Source organism: Semicossyphus pulcher, unplaced genomic scaffold (assembly GCF_022749685.1).
Source record: "Semicossyphus pulcher isolate SPU_LCO1_2020_fin unplaced genomic scaffold, fSemPul1.0.p SCAF_8, whole genome shotgun sequence".
In the NCBI taxonomy this organism is placed as follows: Eukaryota; Metazoa; Chordata; class Actinopteri; order Labriformes; family Labridae; genus Semicossyphus; species Semicossyphus pulcher.
Genome location: NW_027211759.1, coordinates 3,016,398 through 3,040,874, shown reverse-complemented (window position 1 = coordinate 3,040,874; position 24,477 = coordinate 3,016,398). Strand labels below are relative to the sequence as shown.

The 24,477-nt window shown below is 43.3% G+C and overlaps 2 protein-coding genes across 2 annotated transcripts; one reads left to right on the top strand and one right to left on the bottom strand.

Annotated features, from left to right (window-relative positions):
• Positions 1-300: 300 nt before the first annotated feature.
• On the bottom strand, positions 301-7,999 carry LOC138613157 (ankyrin repeat and SOCS box protein 15-like). Its single transcript, XM_069686764.1, has 9 exons — positions 7,896-7,999; positions 7,740-7,792; positions 7,380-7,511; positions 5,661-5,825; positions 3,648-3,893; positions 3,324-3,495; positions 2,581-3,109; positions 2,012-2,165; positions 301-476 (listed from the first exon to the last, which is right to left on the bottom strand). The coding sequence occupies exons 1-9, from the start codon at positions 7,997-7,999 to the stop codon at positions 301-303; spliced, it is 1,731 nt and encodes a 576-aa protein (XP_069542865.1).
• A 4,469-nt stretch (positions 8,000-12,468) lies between these two features.
• On the top strand, positions 12,469-24,298 carry iqub (IQ motif and ubiquitin domain containing). Its single transcript, XM_069687157.1, has 14 exons — positions 12,469-12,622; positions 13,935-14,048; positions 14,473-14,574; positions 15,464-15,598; positions 15,960-16,127; positions 16,542-16,717; positions 19,709-19,864; positions 20,837-21,038; positions 21,120-21,295; positions 21,595-21,765; positions 22,802-22,978; positions 23,075-23,323; positions 23,404-23,589; positions 24,098-24,298. The coding sequence occupies exons 1-14, from the start codon at positions 12,469-12,471 to the stop codon at positions 24,221-24,223; spliced, it is 2,292 nt and encodes a 763-aa protein (XP_069543258.1). The 3' UTR covers positions 24,224-24,298.
• Positions 24,299-24,477: the final 179 nt, after the last annotated feature.

Below are 24,477 nucleotides of genomic sequence, written 5' to 3'. Positions count from 1 at the left end.
AGGACACCTGAGGGCTCCAACACGGCAAGGACACAAGGTAAAGGTGTGTGTCAGGTGGAGAAGGGGCGGGAGGTCGATACTGCGGCTCCACCAGCCGATCTCTACTGCATACACTCTGGATAGAGATGAGCAGGATGGCAGCAATGGGCTGAAATGTGACCTGTGCAATCACACATTTATTCACAAACAGAATACTCACAATCAAAAAATAATATGTATACATTCATTTGCTTTTAGAAACTGGAGAGTACAAACGTAAAAAAAATAGTCACATCCTTTCAAAACAAGCAGAGAAAGTCTTCACATGATGCGTTCAGGGTCCTGGCTGTAGAGGTCGAGCTCCTGGTACAGAATGAAGCTCTTCAGTCTGGGAGGGAAAACGTGCGAGTTCATGATTTCGGGCTTGTTGAGTCTCTTCAGGGTGAGACGCCGCCTGATCTCCAGCCTGCAGAGGTGCCTGAGGGAGCGAGGGCTGCCTGGAGAGCAAAATAATTATTAATTCATGGTGCAAATAAAACACCGACCTGATTTAAACACGATGATACAGAGGAGAGATGATAGTAGAAAGTAGACCAGTACATTTTAATATTTTATGTGTACTAGAGAGGTCGGTCGAGGGGTCATTAAAAGCATCACATATGATCCTCCAGGGAGCACTGATAAAGACTTGAGAGCAACCACAGTCAAAGCGGTCACATTTATGACCCCACAGAGAGTTATCCCCTGAATCTGCAGCTCCTCTTGGCTTCACAGAGTTCTACAGCAAGTTTCAGCTCATGTTCTGACTCCCTTTAACTCTTCAAATGCGGCAGCTTGGTCAGAGGCCCTGCGCTTTAAAATATGAAGAGCTAGGTAAGCCTCCGGGGTTAGTTTGGCACCTGCAGAGATCTGCGGTCAAATTAGCAATAATAATCCATCCATGTTCTTTTGCTTTTTCTGGGCTGGCTCGCGAAAGCAGCAGGGTAAGTAAGGTGACCCAGGCGTCCCTCTCCCCAGCGTCCCTCTCCCCAGCAACATTTGCCAGCTTCTCCTGGGGGATCCCGAGGCGTTCCCAGGCCAGACAGGATATATAATCCCTACAGCGATCTCTGGGTCTGCCCCGGGGTCTCCTCCCAGTTGGACGTGCCCAGACAACCTCCAAAGGGAGGCGCCCAGGAGGATCCTGATCAGATGCCTGAACCACCTCAACTGGCTGCTTTCGATGTGAAGGAGTAGCGGCTCTACCCCGAGCTCCCTCCGGATGTCTGAGCTCCTTACACTTTCTCTAAGGCGGAGCCCAGACACCCTTCTCATCAACTGCATGTTACTTAAAATGAAGTCACTATCTTCAAAGAAGTAAACCACACTTAAAGGGCCAGTTCGTTGATTTTCTCCTCAGTCCTATCATGCTATTATGGGGAGCTAATGCCACTATGGTAGAAACATTTCGCTCTGTGCCTTTGGAGGACGCTATCCGCTTCTCCAATGGGCACTGGAAAACCCGCCAGGGAGCTTGCTAAACTACACTTCCTCAATCTAGGACGCCGCCTCCGATGTCATGTCTCGTTCAGAATCGTCAGGTTTGAAATGTAGGCTGCAGACCTGAAGACTTTTCAGAAGATCCTCCGGTATATTCTCATCATATTTTAGATTCTGTTCTGCTCTCTGAGCGAAAACGGTAGTATTTCACTCCAGCATCTCCTGCTGGGCCTTTCAGAGGGAGGGGCGCAATGCATGCTGGATGTTGTAGGAATGTAGAATGGGCGAAACCACAAGCTGTTTGCACAACTTTCCACAGCTATGGCGCCAGTTACAAATATTATTGCTTCTATCGATTACAGAGAACACCAGCGAATCGCTCCTTTAAGAATCAAACCCCACTCTGTCTGGATGAGAGCTCAGTGTTTGATGACCCATCCATTGCCCTTAACCACCACTTAAAGCTGCGCTCTTCAGAGACTTGCTGGTGTTTATCTCAGGCTATGGAACTGCCTCCAACCTGATAACTGAATAAAGTGATGAATAAACTCACTGAGAATGTCACATATGTCGGGCCACTCTGCCTGTTTCTCCAGGAGGACTCTGAGCTTGGAGCAGATGTGGACGTGGCTGACGTAGTCCAGCAGGGTCCGGACCACGCTGCCGGACAGATGCATGACGCAGCAGAGGCTCATGAACTCACAGAACTGGAGAAGGGAGGACATCCAGAAGGTCATTTATGTTGTTTATATATGTGAGAGATTAGAATACTTTTACAACAAGTGGTTTTAGAAGACTTGTTTCTCGAGATCTTGAGAAAACAACCGGAAGTTACTCACAGGAAAAGTGATATTAAATGTATGGATGCATGTCCACTTATGGCTTCTGTGAATCTATGAATGGATGGATCTGTCTTTCACTTTTCCTGTTGGAAAGGTTTTGGTAGGAAGATTTTATTACTGTTGTAAAGAAACAGGATAGATGTTGCTAAGCTAAGCTAACGAGCTGCTGGCTGTAACCGTATATATACCAGATATAATTCAATGTTCTCAATCTTCTCATCCAACTCTCTGCTGAAGAGCATAGAAGCAAGTTTCCCAAAAAAAAGAAGCTCTCACTCACAGGAATTTTCTGCTCTCCATCATCATCCGCAGCATCAAAACAGTTGCCATGGTGACAGTGAAAGCACTGCTCCACCTCGTATCCGTTGTTGAGCAGCAGCCTCATCATCACCTCGTCCTTCAGGCAGTACTGCAGCGCCGTGGGAAACACCGTGTCGCTCACCACCGTGAAGTAACAGTTCACGTCTGCTTTGGCCGCCAGCAGCAGCTTCACAATCTCGTAGCGTCCCGACCGGACCGCCACCAGGAGGCAGCACAGCGGGTCCAGGTCCGTCTTCGCCCCCGCTTCCAGCAGGATTTTAGTGCAGTCCACGTCCCCGTTGGAGACGGCAAAGTACAAAGCGCTCCTCCTCATGTCTCGATAGTTCTCTGAGTTTCTGGTGCTCATGCGGAAGTTGACGTCAAAGCCGCAGGCCAACAGGAGCTCCAGGCAGTGGCTCTGACTTCCCTCTGTCGCAGAGTGGACCGGGCTCTGACCCGCCTCCTTGATGGCCTTCTTAGTGGTCAGAGGAATCAGCATATTCAGAGCACTGCAGGGAAAAAAAGCAGGAGTCAAATCAATTAATACAAACCAAGGGATTGTTGTCAGAGCAGCATGCACTTTCTGAACTGTCTCTGGCTATTTCATGAAGCCTGTAGCGCCCTCTGTTTTCCAAAAAAATGCTAATAATTTTACTTCCTGTTGCAACAAATGCAGTATTCATTACACCCCAAAGTCCGACAGTGATCAAAGAAGGAGCTCACTCGTAGTGTCCGGTGTACGCTGCCTTGTGGATCGGCAGGTGTCCCGTGAAGCTGGGCAGGTTGGGGTTTGCTCCGTTGTCCAGCAGCAGCTGAATGCAGGCGGTGTTTCCTGATCCGGCCGCGTCCAGCAGGACACTTTCCCCGTTACAGGCCTGAGAGTTCACCTTGCTACCTGAGCAGGAAAGGGAAGGAACAAGAGGACATTGGACCTTTGCAAACCAAAGTTTGAGTCAAGTTTATTTGAACGTATTGCTGTGAATTTAATGCAATGCTCTTCTTTTTCTAAGCTATATGTCTCTCCTCTTCGGCTGAACCCAGACTGACCACAGTTCAGCAGAATCTCCGTCATGTGGAAGTGTCCGTGCTCTGCAGCCACGGCGAGCGGCGTCACTCCCGTCACATCCTTGTGGTTGACCCGTCCGCCGTTCCTCAGCAGCAGCATCAGGAGGTTCACGTCGCCGACCTTAGCCGCCTCGTGCGTCGCCGTCCACTTCTTCCGGCAAACCTGCTCCACCCAGGCGCCATGAGCGACCAGCGTGTACGCCATCTCGTACGAGCGGGCCCTCACTGCTGCAAGGTGAGGCAAGAGTGAGCCTCAGTCTGCGATTAACTTTGCTTATATTAAAGATGATTATGTAGGGAAGTAACGTCTGTCCTGTCCCCCTCTCAACCTCCTTGAGCAACATCACAAGATATTACGCAAATTTATCGTCTAGTTATGCAGAATATATTTTATATTAATTATTATTCAAATGTAAGGGAAGATTTATATGGTACCTTTAACTAATCTTAGTATCATAAATATGAAAAGTTTCCACAGTAAAAATGGCCTCATTTAAACCAAGTGTATCTATATTTAAGTAATGCTGGGGGGAAGACAGACATGTTAGCAGTTCTGCAAGGCTGCTCTTGGACACAGCAGTTAGCTAAATGCTAATATGAGCATGCTAACATGTCAAAGTTAGGATCGCCATAGATGTTAGGATTTCAACTCTAACTTTAGCCTCCCAGCATGCTAACACATGTTCATTACAGCTTAACAATATGTAAAGAAAGGGGCAGCTGAGGCTGATGGGAAAGGTATTAGTTTAGGGGATGGGATAAGTTGACCTAATGATGGCAGGAGAAGAAAAAGCAGTAAATCACCAACAAATATGAACCTCATGGAGGTGCTACAGGAAAATAGGATTACTTCTGTTAGACAATAGTTGTTCCTCAATCCAGGGCTGCATCCTTCGAAGGACGCAGCCTACGGAGGATGTGTCATTCATAGCCTGTGTAGACGCTAAGACCAAACTGAAATGATACGGTCTGGTCAACGGAGGATTTCCTGTTTGTGTCACCAAATGCGGCTCCTGTTGCCTAGCAACAGCTAGCTAGCGGGCTAAGTGCGCATGCGCTGACTGTGCATGAATTGGCAACGCAATGATTCTCGGGACACGTTGGGCCACGAAGGGTCCATCAGGTGCATCCTGCGCGGCTTGGGAAAAAGAGGACGCATTTGTCGGCCGCATCTGAAGGACTCTTTGAAATGGGACAGCCTTCCTCATGCCGCTGTGACGCAGTCAGCCTTCATATGTCTTTCGAAGGATGCAGCCCTTGGATTGGGACACAGTTGATGTGTATCCTACAAGTGTTGTCAAACAGAGAACTATAACAACCTGCTCTGTGGTGCTTTATAGCCCCTTTTGGCTTTAACTTTGGGATTTAAGACATATTTGTTCACCCAAAATCTTTTCTGGAGGAAATAACATTTTATTAGGCACCATCCTCAATGTCCTCCATTAGTGGCAAAGATGTCCCTCCGTTTTTGGGGCCATTCTGCCTTTATTAGATAGGACAGCTTAAAAGAGACAGGAAATATGGGGAGAAGAGAGAGGGCAATGACATGCCGCAAAGGGCTGAGGGTGGGAGTGGAACCTGCAGCCGCTGCATCGAGGACTCTCGACTCTAGCTCTACCGACTGAGCTAAACCAGTTCTTAATCCATCCAATTAACATCGGGGTATGAGATTCTAATCCAGTAAACTTTGGATCCTGGCTGTGTCATACAACAAGTAGCATTTCTGCACTGAACTCTACCTCTGCACACTGCTCTCCTTCTTCCACATCCTCACCCACGAGGAGCAAAGCTACACCTTGATAACGATTAAAAATTTCTTTCCCTATAGAGGTTAGCTGAACCTCGTGGAGCAGACGTATCGGATGCCATATTGCTTGTTATTTGTTAGCTGATTTGTTTCACTGGTCCATAAAGTTGGGGTGGAGCCTCTGAAAGAATCACAATCACAGGACCGTCAGTCTTGTTAACCATAACCTCCACGCTCTGAGGTGTTACCGAGCAGCAGCGGCGTCTCGTTCTTGCTGTTGGTGTTGTGAGGTGACGCTCCGTGCACCAGCAGGCTCTTCACATTCTGCACCAGCCCGGCTTTAACCGCCAGCGTCAGTGGCGTCTCTCCTCCCACAGCCGTCCTCTCCTCCAGGCTGAGCCCCTGAGCTGCCACTGACACAAACACAACACATACATTTACACTGTAGTTTATATCAGACCGCCAGCTGTGCTAACCCGCAGGTGAACTGTGGTCACCTTGCTGTCTGCTGACCTCCGGGCCGAATGAGAGGGGAGTGACATCGCAGGTTATTTCAGACCCAGAGGATTGTTGACATCAGCTGGAAGGCAGCAGTGATTCTCATTTGAGTGTTCTGTGGATTCAAACTATCCCAGGCAGCCATTATTTTAAAGACGCCACCAGTCGCTGCTTCCCCTGCGTTAAACCTGATGTGTCACCTCCACAACTGAAGGTGGGAGGAGGATTTAGTTTCACCACTGTCTGTTGTTGGCTATGTTACCTAGCATCTGACCAGTCCGCTGCCTTTTAAAGGGATAGTTCTGGTTTTTTGAAGTTATAAATAATAAGTGTACTTTGTACAGTAGATGACAGTCAGTCTCCACTTTGACGTCAGACAGCCTTTTTTCTCGGGACTGTGCTTTTATCCGCATAACGTCTCTGTATTCCTACGCATGCAGCACACAGCATCAGCTTTGCTGTTTGGGTCGGCAGTTTAAAGAAGAGACAACAAATAAAAGAAAACTCACGATGATGGAAACAAGGAAATGCTGTTTACGTTAAAGACACGAGACTTGCAAACACAGAGGAAGTACGTCTACAGAGTTAGAACAAACAAATCCCCAAAGGAAAGGGCTCTCTGCCATCAGCCAGCAGTGGTTGGTCTGCCAGAGAGGGTAGGCGGAACTAAGCGGCTGCTTTTCCGCTCTCTGCAAGTGTTGCGAGTAAACAGTAATCTACTATGGCTGAACAAACAAAGAAAAGATGGATGACTACAGATACAACTTCAACAAGAAGTGAAAATCCAAAGAACAAGAAACAAACTCGACGCTCAGATGAAGCAAACAGTCTGAAAAGAAAAGCGACCGTCAGCCAGGAAAATATAGAGTTACAACCGGAGCCGACCGTGGACGTCACACATGCAGCACTGTCTGGATACCCGCAATTACCATTTATCGCCAAAGAGAACGAAACTGAGATCTTGGAGATTGTCACTTTAAACTCTCAACATCCACTTTGACATATTAAAACACATTAGCAAACATTTCTTCAAATCTTTTGGTTTTCTATTTTCATACATTTCACATATGTTTTATCCAAACTGTGAGCATATGTACATTTTTAAGACAATATTTTGCACATCCTTCTTTCACACTGCACTGTAACTGTTTTCATAACTCTCTCTTTTGCAATGTTACTTAGCATCTGACTAGCTTAAACAATAACTTTCAGAGGTTGAAAAACACATCTCTAATCAAAATTTGGCCATCTGAGTGCAGCTATTATAAAGTTATCTCATGAGGTCCACTCCTTACAGGAGTCTCAACATCCAATTTGACACATCAGTACACATTTCTACAAAGTGAGCACATTGCACTTCATCACGATCTATACTTTGCACATCTTTCTTTTGACCACAGCACTTTTACTCTCACTTTTCAAGGACTTAAGGACATCACAAGCCCCTTACACTAAAGAATTCAACTTACATCTCAAGACAGTCTCCAGAACCTCCAGGACCGGCTGGGTTGCGGCTCGGTGGAGGGGAAGCCAGCCTCGACTGTCCGGCTCCCCGAAGGCGAAGGTGTGCTTCAGCATCTCCCTGAGCACCAAGACCTCACCTGGGTCCCAGAGATTTAAGGAAAGAAGAAAGGAAAGGACTTTATCAACAGTTATTGCCTGATCTCATTCTACATCTCTCCCGGCTCTCGGTTTATTTATCTCCCTCTCTCTGTCCTGGCAGTCCTCACCTGCAGCTTCTGGCCATGTGATAGTCACAGGAGAGCCAACAGCACAAACACAAAGACAATGTAATGGTGGAGGTATTTCCAGGGTGGCGTCCAACCTACCTTGCTCGATGGCAGCCAGGACTCTCAAATTCTCCTCCGTCGCTGCTGCTAAGCTAACATTCAGGAGCAGAGGAAGCAGAGGGCAGTCAGATCGGGTTCAACATATTTTTTAATGGATTTTTGAGGAGGCTGAAGTTTTGGATGTGGCTTTCATACCTTGCTGCAGATTTCAGGAAGGCCTCTTGGCAGGAGTCTTGAATACTGAGCTGGATGGTGTAGTCGTTGAGCTCATCTTCACCATAGTCCTCATATGTGCTCATCACTCTGCAGGCGGGAGACGGAAGATTCCAAAGACAGCATTTTAAAGACCAAACTGCAGGATTGTTCATTGTTATGCATACTATCTACACCAATCAACACCAGAGATTGTCTGCTGTAACCGGCTCTGAAAAGTGAAGCCACTGCAGAAGCACCTAAAACCTGCATTCCTCCTAATGGCCAGCAGGGGGCCACTCCACTGGTGCAGACTGATTGGATGTAAATGAGAAAAATGATCCTGTTTTCATTTGATTTATTCCCTCAGTAAACATTTTTCTTTCAGAGTTCATGGTCTCAATCTTTAGTTTCAAGTCTTCACCAATACAGCATGATAAATTATGGTCACATGTACAATAAAAAAGATGATAAGGCAGGGTACACTTGGGGCATGGCTACTTGTGATTGACAAGACGCTACCACAGCGACCTGAAGAATGTCTTCAGCGTTTGGTTGTACTAAACGACACCTGAAGTCAGGAGAGGTCTGAGTCAGCACTTTCTTCTGCTTTAAGTACATTTTGTTTATAGCCTGTTTTTCCTCGATAATTAGCATCCCAGTTATTAGCGTTAAAAGTTAGCATACATAACAGTGGCATCGTGCCAACCAAGCAAGCTCAATAGTACGTTTTTGCTAACCCCTCGTGCCTCTCCAGCTCTATCCTTTCTTCCAATTATGGTCACTTCAAGCTCAACAAACATCAATGTCAGCGGCCCACATGTCAAACTTGAGACTTAGCCAACAAAACCCATGGGTGACGTCACAAGCGGCGCCCAGTTGGTGGTGCGTTTTCCATCAACCAGCAGTGGTTGGTCTGCCAGAGAGGGTAGGCGGAGCTAAGCGGCTGCTTTTCCGCTCTCTGCAAGTGTTGCGAGTAAACAGTAATCTACTATGGCTGAACAAACAAAGAAAAGATGGATGACTACAGATACAACTTCAACAAGAAGTGAAAATCCAAAGAAAAAGAAACAAACTCGACGCTCAGATGAAGCAAACAGTCTGAAAAGGAAAGCGACCGTCAGCCAGGAAAATCAAGAGTTACAACCGGAGCCAACCGTGGACGTCACACATGCAGCACTGTCTGGGTATCTGGGAGGTGTGCTCCCGCAGTTACTGTTTATCGCCAAAGGAGCCGCAAAAGAGGACAAAAATGAGATTGTTGAGATCATCACTTTACAGTAGTTGTTGCTAACATGTTAGCAAACAGCTGCCTGAATCAGCAGACACAGAGCAGAATAATAATACCATTGGAGTTGTGTCCACCTTCTAGTCTTTTGGTCAGAGCAAAGCAATTCAGTTGAGCATGCAAATTTGTGAAATCTTTCCACAGGCAAGAAATTAATCAAGCGTATATGAAGAAAAAAGTTTGAATAATTAGCACCAAATTGCACGCTTCTTTCCAGGAAATGATTCTGCAGTGATTTACTTGTACAATAGTGAAATAAAGTAGAGGTAAAGTACACAAAATGATCCTTTGTCTAGATATTTAAGAATCCCCTCACACTAAAATAAAACAAGAAAACAGAAAGTGCCAATTAAATTAAAAAACAACAACAATGACAGATGACAACATATGCAGCAGACTTACAAGGTCATGTTATTGTGTTCACCAACTTTGCACACAGTAATGCAACAAAGACAATTCAACCGAAAAACCTCCCTTCAACAACAAAAAAAACCTACACAAACGCATACACAAGCAAATCTAATATCTGCACGTCTCTGTAGATTAAAGAAAAATGTCTCACCTGTGAAGTGTGTTAGCGGCGCACACTGTCCGGTCACTCTCCACTCACAGCACAGAGTTTTTATATTTAGGTGTGACCTGCTTTCAGATTCCTCTCAGCCCTGGCTGCAGAGACACAGACAGGGGCGTGTGTTCAACACCTGGCCTGCTGGTCTTAAATATAGAGGGTTACATGCGCTATTGTGTGAGCTAAGCCAGGTCTTTGCCGTGTTTGGCGGGAATCCCACATTCGAGGTCCCACAATCCTCTGGGGCTTACAGGCCGTGGACTCATGCAGACAACCAGTTGACCGTCTATTGTTTCGTGGAAAGCAAAATCAATCGGGTCTATTTTTTCCTCCGCTGCTTTGCCTGAGAAATATGAGATGATGGATGTGTCGTAAACTGTTGCAGGAAAACTGGAGCGACTTCTCAATCCAAACTTTAAATCCTCTTTTATGAAGGAGCAGTTTTCTTTCCTGGTGTGATTTTAATGCTCTGTTTTTTAATGCTGCTGCTTGTTACTGCGGTTTTATTGACTTGTTTTGGCTTTCATCTGCTTGATTGATTGATTAAGTTGTTTTTATCTTTTGCTATTGTTCTCATTCTTCTTCTTTCATTCTCATTTTTCCAAACTAAAAGTGAAAAAAAAACATTAAAACAACTTGATAAAAGTAACCTGTGGGTTGCAAATTCCACCTACTTGCACATAAAATGACAATAGCGCTGTAACGATCAAGTTTACATTCTCACAAATATAACAGTTGAGGGTCTGTTGCTTTAAAATTGTAAACATTTGATATTTTTTCCCCTTAGTTTTCTTTAAAACTACTTTATTCCAAAAGCGCTTGCTGAGCCCAACCTCCCAAGGTCGTCTACAGACTTAAATAGAAACCTTTTCACGCTTCAGTCCATTTCTAAAATGAAAGCCAATCAATTTTGTATAGAAATAGCTGCAAAAGCAGTCGTGTGAAGGTATTGATTACCATGACTTAAAGAACACCAGGAAGTTGCATAAAAAGCATAAATGTATTGAAATAGAACTCCCAGTATTCGCCTCTAAAATGTAGTTGAATAGAAAAGTAAAAAAACCGAAGTATGCAACAGGTGTCTCAGTATCGTATGTAATCGTCATATTGCATCAGTGTATTGTATTGCATCATGATTTGGTGTGTCTCATCATGTGATTTTGTAATTTCCAGGCTGTCATATTGCATCCCATTCCTCCCCTGATCCCAGATCAAAAGGTCTGGATCTATTAGCCGGTCAGGTCCCAGAGAGGGTTTAAGTGTCTCAGTGTGAATCTGTGTCATCCTGACAGTATTAACAGGACCAGCATACCTCCGCTGGATAAATGAATACCTGCGTATGACAGGTTTACGCCGGGGCTGTCCTGCTCCCGCTCCACCGCAGGCTGTGTGATCTCTGGTGATCCAGCCGTTGTCCGGCAGCAGATTAGAGGAGCTTTACAGGGGCCACAGTGTCGCCTTCTCTGGCTCCCAGACATGGAAATAGCAGCGTATAGATCAACTTAAAGCTCCCATACTGTCAACGTACAATATGAGAGGCTGTTAAAATACTAAAACAAGACTGGATCTCATTCCTGCAACCTAACCCTAACCCTCACACAACCAGCTTTTTATCCTTCGAAACTTAAACAGTGCATGTATTTGCATTTAAAGAGGTAATGGGCACTGCACTGCATTCTGAGGATGAAGAAAAATACCACTGAATTATTTCAATTGAATTAATGAGTTTTAAATTAATTAGAGTTTAATTAACTCAGAGATAATGAGACCAGCATTGGTACCAAGTGCTCGGCTGTCTGACTGTTTTTAAAGGTGTTGCAGTTGTTGAAGGTGTGCTAGCTAGGTGTGCTAGAATTAGCATGTTTTGTCTGCTGTTTTAGGATGGCTGTTGCTATTTATTTTATATTTTATTTTATTGCTTATTTTGTGTATCTCTTGTTGTTGCTGAAGCTTTTGGTTTCCTTTCCTTTTTTTTATCCTGTGCATTATTGGCCTCACCCCCAGGCCTGCTGGTAAAAAATAAAAATTAGATTTTAGCTATATATAAATATATACATTGGACAATACAAACTAAAAGAAAAGAAAATCGATGTCAACATTAAAACTAACACACTGTCTCAATTAAAGGTCCCTAAAGCTTCAATGAAAGGTAAATTTACGTATAAATTAAGTTTAAGATTGATTAATTTCCCTTTAAAAAGCTCAAAATAAAACCTTACCTTATCTACCTTATCATTATTTCAAAGCTTATACATTAAGACGATATTTAAACAACATCTTAGACATGTTTTTTTTCAGTATTGAAAAAGGTTTTATGAGTAAGGCAATAAAAAATTGATTCTTTTCTCTATATTATTTCACTACTAATGCCAAAATAAATCCTGGACAGCTTCCGGACACGTCTGGAAGTGCAGTTTATGGTTCCCATAGCAACGTATCAACACTCGTGTTGCTTGGGAACCAAACGAACGTTAGACCGACAGTGTTAGCTGCGCTTTGCTAACTTAAAATGTTGTTAAATACGGACAATAAAAGAGACGAGATTAAAGGAGAGGTTATAACAAGTGGCAGCGGACAGTCTTTTCACCGTGTCACCGCTGAGTATACTGACTCGAGCTTCTGGCGGTTTTAAAGCACAGTTTGTTAACTTTAGCTCAGTTGTCTTAATGTGAGACAAGCTAACAAGCTAAGCTAGCGTTAGCCTGTCAGTTAAAGCTGCAATGTCGGAGCAAAGAGGAAACAACGAGCAGGAGGTGAAAGATGAGGAGGAGGAAAACACGGCAACAAACCCACAACCAGGGGGAAATACAGCAGAGGTCAACGGAGAGCCGGGGCGCGATGGAGAGGAGGTGCACCATGACAGGCAGAGCACAGGTGAGTCATGTTTGAGCACAGGTGAGGCCAGTCAGGACATGACAGGACTTCTATGACAATATTTTAGAAATAAATTCTTAATGGTAAATATTTCTTCAGAATCACTATTGAAGACTTTTTGTCTCAAAATGCTTTCTTGTACTTTATATATTTTATCCAGGGTGTTTTATTCATTTATTGTTGCTTTAAGTCAACCATTGTTTAAAGTTGTTCTGTTTTGTTCTGTATGTCTTCCTGTTTTGTATTTCACTGTTGGGCGTCTTGTTTTGCTAAGCGCAAATATAAGAATAAAACTAAAAAATGCAATTTCTGAAGAAATTGCGGTGTGAATGCTGTCTGCTGAATAGCTTACGCTTATCTGCTAATGCTGCACTTGAATGATGAATGAATAGAGTATGAAAGATGTGTAAGGTGATGAGAGTGAGTCTGGAGGTGAGGAAGATGACTGAGGAGGTGATGAGGACGATGGAGGAGTTTAAAATGGAAGACCAGTCTTGAAAAATGTGTTCTGTGTGACTTCTTAGTTTCCTAGAGTTTATTTTAATGAGATTTAAGGTGAAAACACCCTCTCACACTTCTGTGCTTGTGTCAAGACAGTGACCATCACAAGGGTCTGATGAAGCCGTCATTTGAATTTTATGTCTCTGCTGCCAAAAATGTTGCCAGGGCAGTGAAATACATAATGGCATCCGAGTTCTCCAGAAATATTTAACATTAGAGCTGATGGGGCAGTTGGTCAAGTTTCTGTGACAGTTGGGCATCTCCAGGCAAAAGTGTTCATTTTTTGGTTTCGAATACCTGTCTAACAGAAGTGGCACAAGAATACCTACGATTTGATAACACATTTATGGAGTGAAAATTTTGGGCTCAGTTGCAATTTGTTTAGAAGGTGTCCAAGTTATTTTTCAGCAGCCTCCCCGCTCTGAATTTGAAATCCTGCACTCTGATGTTGAACATTTCACTGAAACTTTATGTGCTTTGAAAGGCGACTGTGAAACCTTGAAAAAGGTTGAAAATGTAGAATTTTTGAACATTCCACCATCCATTTGAATGGGCAAAATGTCTGGGAAAAACGGGAATATCTTGGAAACGATGGCCTTCAGCATTCACACCAATTACATTTACAAAAAATCTTCCCTATTAAGACTTCAAAATCTGAAATTAATGCACCAAGTGAAACACAGCTTCTTAGTTATAATTGCAGACGTCACAACTTTTTGGTTAAAGTTTTCATTGAGAGATTTATAATGATTTCTTATTGTAGCATTTGATAAGTGCATACTCACATTGTCCTCCCTGTCTTGACTGACAGATGCAGATGTGCTGGAGGCTGCAGCAGATGCTGAACCTCAGACTGATCTGCATGAAGACACTGAGCAACTTCTCGAGCCTCAGGCAGCAGAGAATGTTCTCTCAGTGGAAACTGGTAAGACAGTTTCATGGTTATACATCTGATATTAATTATCAGACCATACGTTTTAAATTCAGAAACCTTCTTTTAAACACAATGTGATGAAAACATGGATTATTTACTTTAGATTTTCCTGCACATTAATATACAAGAAAACATACAATACACAAGGGCCCAAATCTTTAAGGCTGATATTGATTTAAGGAGCTTATTTGGTTCAATAAAGAATCTGATTTTATGGCAATCCAACCAATAATAGAAATCAGTCCAAACAAATGTTGTCAACTGATCTACAGACAGAAAGCCACTGCCATCCCTAAAGCCATGGGACCAGTATGGCCATAAGAGAAAAACATTTACTAAATTTAGTGATCTTCAGATGTCATCTGTATTGCATGTTATGTGTTTACCTTTAATCTTCACTTTCTTTACTGCAAAGATTTGCTGGAAGAAGCTGAAACTCAGGCTGATCTGTCCGATGATGCCGAGCAGCTCAGAGAGCCTCAGAGGAAAGAAAATGTTGGAAACTCTACAGCTACAGGTAAGACTCTGATTTACATGTTATTTATATACATATATGAACAGCAGCCTTAACAATCTTATTTCTCTTCTCATGAAATCACTATTGATCAGTAAATGCGTGAGACCAACCATGGAGAATGTCATGAAACAACCGATTCTATTGATTTACTTTTGTTTTGTCAGTTTCTCTGTTTACTGTCTCATGTTTGCAATTGTTTCTTTATTTGTATCCTGTTTGCTGTTCTGAAGGTGTGTGACTGTATAATTTACCATTAGTTGCATCGTTTAAATGATTTTTTGTAGATTTTTACTTGATCGTTAATCTCCATTGAAAAGATCAACACCTGCTCTCTGTCAGTGAGGTTTTGGCGCACGCTGATCTGTTGACTGTGTTCAGTTTAATTTCAGTTTCTCATGCAGAGTGATAGAATATGGATCAACAATATTTAACATACCATAAAAACATTATGCAGATCATATGCATTTATTCTTGTATTGACAAAAACATGGAAAGATGGAGAAGAAGATGAAGAGCAGGCAGTTAAGTACCTGTGCTGTTTCTAGGTAACCTGAACACATGAGTTCTACAACATGAGGATCAATATCTTGTTAAAGTTCTATTAGCAGCGACAAAGACAGCAGTCACAAAGAAAAGGCATTAAATACAGCCAACGATTCTGCAGCAACTGATGGATACTGCAGTGATTAATGGAGTGGAAAAAGTCTCATTTTCTGAGATGAAAAAAACGCTGATTGAACCGAAGCAATAACACGACTGAAAACAAACCGTTTAATGAAGGCTGTAAAATTTTATATTTTACAAAAATAAGAAATCCCACAGCATAAAACACGAAAGATTTCAGAGGTGCTGACAGACTGTAAGAGAATGTATCTCTGTGTGCCTGCAGTGAAGGTGGTGCTGGTGCCAGAGGGTCATGTGATGACCGTGGCGTTCGCCATCGGTCTCAGCATCGAGGAGCTGAAGCGTCATCTCGCCTCCGAGCTCAGAGTTCCTTCTGAGGTGCTGCAGATTTCTCTGGATGGTACGTTTGCTCGTCCAGAAACACACGCTGGAAGTTCTTTTTTTGAGCATGGGTGTAAGGTTTGTTTAAACACAATGGGGGCACATAGTAATCACATGGTCTTGGGGTTTCAATCACAAATTAAGATGCACCAATGTGTGCCTTTTCTGCTACTGCCACCACTTACTTTACTAGAGGCATTATTGTGTGTATGAGTTATAGCATTTCTTCAAAACTCCACAACTACTGTCAAGTGTGCATTGATGGGGACCAATGCACTTGTTTTAAATATTGAGGGGGATGTGTCTCATCGGTATCCCTCCCTGTAATCAAGATTTCTGTTTAGTGCGAGTGTGAGTGGTCGGGTTTTTATGTGTGTCAGGCAGAGTGGTGGAAGAGCAGCAGAGCCTGATGGAGCTTGGTGTCCGGCCTCACGGTTCCACCAGGATGGAGATGAGCTCCACCGACCCAAACACGCACCCACTTCGCCCCATTCGCCCCCCAGAGCATGACAACATGCCGGATGTCATCACGGTCCGAGTGCAATCAGGTGTGAACACCCTGCACTCTGTGCTGACCTCTACAAAGGTCCTTAATTGAATTTTGTGTCATGTATTTGGTTGTCCCTGTCTGCTTGTTACGTGGTCTGTGTCAAAGTATCCTTCGGCAAGATACTGAACCCCTAGTTGCTCCGGAGGCACAGCCATCTGGTATGAATGTGTGTGATTGTATAAAAATGATTGCATCTCACCGTCAATGGTGTATGAATGTGTTTGAAAAGGTGAATTCTGACATGTAAAGTGCCTTGAGTGGTCGGAAGACAAGAAAAGTTATATAAGTGCTGTGCTGTCCATTTCCATTTATCACCTGTTGTTCAGGATGTTTGGACATCACAGAAACACCACTTACACCCTGCAAAACGATGATCTCAGGTCTCTGTAAAATGTCTCTCTGTGAATATCAGTTGAGGGCATATTCAAGGAGGTTGTGGTGGAGATCGAGCGCCCCCGCCAATCGAAGGCCTTTCTGGGCGGCTACAAACACCGGCTGACGGGAACGGAGTACCACCACGCTGCCGTCCAGACCGTGCCCAAGAGGAGGCCTGACAGAGGAGTGGTGGTCTTCAGCCGCGACACACAGGTACAGAACAGAGCCACAGAAATATGAGTAAGAGACATTTGTTTGTAGGCAGAATAAAAACTGTAAAAATTATGCACAACTACGATAAAAAGTTCAGTGAAACGCATGAAAGCACACAGAGCCACAGCTGGATGCCTGTGTGTGTGTGCGTGTGTGTGTGTGTGTGTGTGTGTGTGTTGCATATAAAGGTCATTCATTACTGCAGAACAGCGTTCTCACTCAGGCGTGAGACAGAACACGACTCCATGTGCAAATTAAACAATGTAATTACAGAGAGAGAGAGAGAGAGTGCAAATGAGCTTGTTGAACCAGAAGACAGAAGACAAATGGTCACAGTAACACCTCTCTGCTGAGCGTCGGGGTTAATTAGTTTGATTCTGACTGTGTTGTGCAATTAAGTTATCCATATGAGGAAGAATATTAATAACATAAAAAAGAATTACACAGTCAAGCTCAGGAATCACTCAGAAACACTGTACTTGGGGATTACACTGCTAACTTTACGTAGTTTACACGACTGTGGATTGTTTCCCCAATCATCCATCACGTTAAGACTGATTTCTCTACTTCCAGTCATTCTTAATTCACTTCAAATCAATGTGCATAGACTTAAAACATGCTGCAGAGAAGTAATCCATCACACTTAATGTTTCACCACTTTTATTTCTCACATTGTGCCAGTTTAAAAATAATTTATCGAACTTTGCTGCTGAATGAGAACCAATAAACTGGTGTTCAGTAAGAGTTCAGATGAGAAATAGATGAAAATCTTTCATATCAAAACACAGAACAAAGACATGACAGTGTAAAACAAGGTCAACAGAGCTCTTAGAAAGGATGTGCAATTTTTCCTGCCAGTTTTAAATTAAAAAGACTTCAAATTACTTTTTTTCCTATTTTTACGTTCTTATAATGTATCAATGCTTCTTTATATATTTTCTATTCTTGAATAGAAACAACTGTAACATGACCCAGCTTCCCTACGGGGATCAATAATGTGTTTCTGATTGAGATTCAGGAGGTGTTAGACCGTAGATCTATATTTTTATCTGTGACTCACCTTCAGCCTCCTGCACACAGTGGCCCTCCACCTCTAGATTATACATGACACACACACACACACACACACACACACATACACGCACACACACATACACTTTAACGATTATTGTTGGCTCGTTACAGATGAACATACATGAAGACACCGCGCTGCAGTAATGAGTGTGTGTGTGTGTGTGTGTGTGTGTGTGTGTGTGCGTGTGTGCTGTGCCTTCAGCACAGTGATGAGCTCACCTGTTGCCCCACAATACAGACTGTTTACACATCACAGCACAGCAGCCTGTTGGCCTCGTGATCCCGTCTCCTTTCTTCTAAACTCTATTTCCTTTTATAGAACATCATACATTATCTATCGTCGTAACAGCTTTTCTTCTTAAATGATTCGTGCATTAGGATATAGGTCATATTTTTCAACCTTTTTCTTTCCAAAAACATTCCTCAAAGTGCAGGTAAATACAATTAAACATAACAGCACAAACAATAAACAATCTTTTGTAATTATCAGTCACACAACACAGTGACCTCTGACCCTTGACTTTAGCTCGAGCCTTCAAAAGGTTTTACTTTTAATCTGAACCCCAACACACAAAACAAGCACAAGGATAACGAATTAGGTTGCACCAGCATTTCTATCATTACTTTTTAATCTCATCGTGTCCGTCTTAATTTCTTAGAAAATAGCAACTAAACAAGAAATACAACTTTATTTATATCGCACATTTTGTTCCTTGGTGGAGACGGAATGTGTTGCATGTGAGCTGACCGTGGTCATTGCAGCCATAAAATCTACGTTAATAAAGTAAAGACAAAACATTTTACATTGACATTTAAAATAATTCTAATAATCACAGGTTTAACCAGATTTAACCCCAAACTCATTTGAGAATCTGAAATGTTTTCATGTTGTTGAGCAATTCCATGTTTCCTTTCTGAAGCTCAGTCTGAAAGCCATCATTAGCATTCAAATGTCTATAAAATATTAGACATATGTTAATAAATATTCTTCAGTTGTGTGCTGACAACAATGATCAGACCCAGGGACTGCATGGTGGTACAGTGGGTAAAACTAACCTTCATCACAGCAGACATTGTTAAAGGCACAGGTAGAGACAGCTGATCCCTGAAAGCTCTACTGTCATCCAGGCTCATCCTCTATACACTCTGGGATTCATAGTTGACTTCTCTTCTGAAGTTGTTATAGACACAGCCTGTGACCTTCGACCTTTTTTTAATAACACAGATTTTTTCAGCACAGTGAGTCATTGTCAGGGCTCATGATTTTCACCTGGAGAGGTCCATGTCCATCACAGCTCTAAAATCATCCACCAGGCAGTCAGCTGGCACTCTCCATGGGGAAATTAATGTAACTCTGCTCACAGAGACACTCTGTTAGTTGTCAGTCAATTCTGCGATGCAGAATACTGTTTCACGTGCACCAGATACATGCATGTAAAAGGTGTGTGCCGTCCTGTTCCACTCACAGAGATGATTCTGGACATTTCAAAAGGTCATCAATAATTAAAGGTTTCACTGAGACGAAACCTTTTTTTTTTATACTAGTATAATCAATCTGTGTCACAAGCTTGGAAAATGTTACTCACCATCTCATCTCGCCTGCGCTGAACCTCAATGATCCGCCTGAAGCCTGTGACCTCAGCTGTGGCCTGGAGGTGTTCACAGCCGCCCTGCTTCTCTGCATCATGCAGCTCATCTATATCAGCACAGAGTCTGTCTGCAGGGCACGGAGAACCTCAGAGCTCAATTTGTATTTTAAAAGTTTTAGCCCATAACAGTTTGACATGAGTTATGTCACACAAATAAGGTAATACGGTAATAATATTACCCAGGGAATGTTGGGAATGGGATGTTTCATTTTTAAATGTTGGATGTATTATTATATATTTAATTGACCTGATCTGTGTTCTCCATCAGACAGTAAAGCTGAAGTCTCAGGTCCAGCAATGTGCGGACAACGCCTCCACCCAGATGACCGGGATCGGCTGCTACGTCTCGTGTATGAAGGACAAGCTGGTCTCCCCAGGCAACTACATCACAGCTGATGAGTATCACAACAGGAGGCTGAAAGCTGTAGGTGAACACAGACCGTGTGTAGGATTATAATGCCTGATTATGTATTAATGTTGAAATTAGAGGCTTGTTCAAAGTGGCGCTATGACCAAGCAGAACAATCATCCTGATTGGGACTCAAGAGCAAAGGGCAGGGGTCACATTAGTTAGCTAGCGAGCAACAGCATGATAACGTGATGTGTTTTCAAGTCTTCGCCCACTTTTTAACATTCAAATCACTCCAAGTGTTAGATACGCTTTTTCAGTAATTTCTTAACATGGAAATTACTTCATGTGTGAGGATTATTTCGACACGTATACTTAATTTCTACTTTCTCTGAGGAAAAATACAATAAACATCTTTTATTCCAGGAATAACTTACTCAAAACCTCTTTCCAAACTGTCCATTAAAGAACAAATCATTGATGTGAGATAAAACCTTGAGGATATTTATTCACAGCTGCACAAGAGACACGTAAAGAGGAAAAAACAGATAAAGAACAATTTAAATAAACTAGAAAAGAATGAAAGAAAGTTGGGAAACTACATCAAACAGCTAAATGCATTACGTATCTAAGAGTAGACTAAAGTTATATTTGAATACTTAATAAACTCGAAGTCCTTATTGAGGTTAAATCATTAAATAAAAATGTGTCCTGATAATATAAAACAAAACATGCAGTCATGTGTGTAATACTTATTTTACAAAGTTAGTTGTATGAACAATAAATACAATAAACATATAACACATTTTGAGATAAGATGAGGAAGGGGAGGGGAAATTCAGGTGTTGAAGCAGCACAAAGACAAAGAAAAATGAAGAAGTTCCACATTATGTAATCACAGTGTAAATACATAAATGTAAAAACATTAGGAAAAATAAGATGTATTAAAATAAAAACAAGTTTTTAATCATTCAATTTGTCTTTTTTCTTTATCTGGAATTTACTGTCTATGATGACTCGCTCCTCGCCTCCTCTCCGGCCTCTCAGGTGATCCGTCTGCAGTCGTTTGCTCGGCGCTGGCTGGCCCAGCAGAAGGTGGACCGGCTGAGGAGGGACCGGGACCGGCGGCTGGCCTGGCTGGAGATGCAGGAGAGGAGGAGGAGGAAAGAGGAGCTGAGAGACCACCGCCACCACTTGATGAACCCGCAGAGGAGGGAGGACTTCAACCTGCTGTTCCACGCTCTAGAGAGTAGGCTGTGCATGAGGAGGTCTCACTCTGTGGTAAAGCTGTGTGCTGATGTCGGTGAGTAAAATGTTCTTGCTGTTTCAGAGTGGAGGTGTGAGGAGGAGCAGCAGATCAACTCGACCTTGCGAGGAGCTGAGAGGAAGGCAGCTCTCTACTCGCTGCTGGAGCAGGAGACGCAGCACATCGCCACCATCGGACTCCATCGCATCACCGCCCAGAACATGAACTACGACAAAACCGTGAAGAGCTTCCTGGACAAGGTCAGAGGTCACTGCTTATCCTGTGCTCACAGCACTGATAACCCAGACCACAACAGTTGTCAAGTTTGATAAAGAGCGATAGCAGATCCACCTTAATCAGAGCTATCTTTTAATTATATAGATTCAGTTTTAAAGGAAAATCATTAAGACACTTAAACGTTTAAAGCACAGAGGCCTTATCCTACAAAATACTTTAAACCAGTCAGAAATATGTAGTGGGACTAGAAAAGTAGTAACAACAACAACAGTGTTATTATTACCATTAGCAGTGGCTTTAACAGTGTGATGGTGTGTTTCAGTCTGCGGCTCCTCGTCAGTGGAGAGCGGCAGACGGTCGGCTGACCGAGATGGACACTCAGCACACCATCAGAGCCAGAGAGCTGCGAGAACTTTACAACAACACCAACATGGCCGCCGTCAGCCAGGAGCAGAGATTCCACATCCTCATGACACTCAAACACACTGTCAAGGTACCACACACTCACACGCTGCTGTCTAACGTACAATATAGACAAAATCTACACAATGTACGAGCTCACACATTTAGAATGATTAGCGCAGGCCAGTGTGTGTGTGTGTGTGTGTGTGTGTGTGTGTGTACTGTGCAAATATTGCTAGATTTTAGTCTGCTGAAAGATAACGAGCAAGTCTCCTTAAGTCCTTATTAATTATTCATTTAGTTGGTTTGAAAGTAGAGGGAAAGTACATGTTAATAGACATTTCTGTGTATGTGCTAATTTAGCCATCTTGGCTTATTACGTATAATGAGCTCAGTGACACATCAGAAGTCACTGAGTGTATTGGGTCTAACTCTGCATTGTGTTGTGGAGTGGACGAGGAGCACACTTAGCACACCCAGGCTCACTGCACTTTATTTAAAGACGCCAAAGAAGGACAAACAAAGGTTTCACAGGGCCTCTCTGATGTATAAGCTCACTAAGCCTCTGCAGCAAACATCCTGTTGAAACACAGAACATTCCCTTTTATAGAGCACTGCAAGAATGCGTCAGTTTAAGACACCAAACTGACGTTTAGCATTTTCAACGTCAGTAAATACGCTGCTCAGGAATTATGAAGCCTTTATGAGTCTTACAGAAGGTAGTTATTAACAAGTGGCTAAATGAGACAACAGTGGTTATCTTGGACTAAAAAATGTAATCGTGCAGAAGCTTTTTTACTTCTTGCGACTCAATTTAAGAATATCTTGCTGACTAAAACGTGTAAGGAATCATTAACTTCCAGGTTGGCCAACAGATAATACATCAACCCTGCAGCACTCTGTAAGAAAGCACACAAATTCTACATGAAACAATTTTACCACACACACGAAAAAATATCAAATACAGGAGCTGAAACACCTGTAAGTCTTTGCTTAACACACACATCATTTAACAGTGCTTATAATGCCCAATTTGACATCCAATACTCAGTACCTGTTCATAGGAGCAGAGCATACTGCACCCACCTGTCATCGTTGGTCTTATTGTTTCTATCCTTGTGGGACAGGAGCACAAGTGTCAGCTGACCCGGGACATCGTGGATTTGATTGACAGGGAGGTGGACCTGATGACTCGAGAGGTTAAAGCCGCCAATCTAGAGGGGCTTAGAAAGAGGATCTCCACTCTGTTCTTCCAGTACATCAAAAAACCGGCGTTTAACCCTGAGGCGTCCAGACTGCTGAAGGTAAACAAAGAGCCCTGCTGCTCGGAGATCACACTGGATGCTGAGGTTTATCCAGAATAAAAACAGTGTATAAACATCTTCATATAATCCACCCAGGTTCCTCAGCATCCCTCCAAGCTGAAGAACGACATGTTCCTCTGCCGGGGCTGTAACCGCCACCTACGCTCTAATGACTTCAGCCCGTCCGCCAGCACACGTCTCATCGGTCGCTGCCGAGACTGCACCGGATTAGATAACATAGCCAGATCCCGCAAAGACTCATCCTGCTACAAGAACATCCTGAGGAGGCTGAGAGAGGACGAGCAGCAGATTAACGAGGAAGCCAAGATTCCCTACCTGCTGCAGGTGACTCAAGCCTTCAGATGTTTCCTTCACAGTACCCCCAAAATACCCCAACTCTGACATCTGCTTTTGTGTACTCTCAGGTGGAGGACGTGCGGTACCTGGTGGACGTGATCTGGGCGTCCTGCTCGGCCCTCCACGGCAGTAGCGACCTCAACAGCCTGGTGTTTGTGCGCTGGGATCGTCACAGGGACTGGAGCCCCTGGAACTGCATCCTGCTGTCCAAAGAAGAGACGTCAGCTCACCTGGACTTAGAGGATGTCCACAAGGTGTGTCAATGTAAACATTTACACTCCCACATGAGGACCCCTGGTGTCTGGTATCAAATATGTTTGCCGTTGCTCCCAGAGAATGTATTGTATATATATTGCCAGTTAGCTGAGTTATTATCAGTAAGCTGTTGAAAAAAGTGACATCACAAAAATAAAGTTCAATGAGGAACCATTCCTTCATGGACCTGGCTTTGTGCACAGGAGTATTAACCTGTTAAAACTGTTCTTATAATTCTTCTAAAGTAAAGGTCGACATGTTTTAAACCTTAAACAGGTGCAACACTGGACACATAACCTTATTAAAAGTGGTACCTGCTGTCATGTGAGCATCCCATACTGATCACTCTGGCCCTTTGTTTTGGTTTTCTCTTTGTTTGTCTGCTCAAACAGTAAAAAAGCAGCTGGTAAAGTTTGGACTGCAGCTGTTACACAAACTGAGTGTCCCTCCCGTGTGTGTGTGTGTGTGTGTGTGTGTGTGCATGTGTGTGTGTGTGCGTGTGTTCAGGCGTACGAGGCGACGTTCATCCGCAGAATCAAACACAAACACACGCTGGCTCAGCGCCACTTCAGCCAGATCTCCGTCATGGCTGAGTACCTGGACTCTCAGCCGGCCGCTGCCCTGGGCAACTAGCTTGTCTCCGTGCCCATCACCATGGCGACAGGCAAGCACACCGCCGACATCACACCATCCTCAGCTCATTAAGAAACACCCGGTGGTTTTCTTTCTTCTCCCACTTCTTCCCTCGCTCATGTTTTCCATCTCTTTAAAAAACATATTGTCTGAAATCTAAAATAAAGTCAATGATGGTTTTGACTCAACTGAATTTTTTTAAGTGTTTTTTTTTTACAAAACCCCATTGAGGCAACTTATTGCTCTGTATTTGT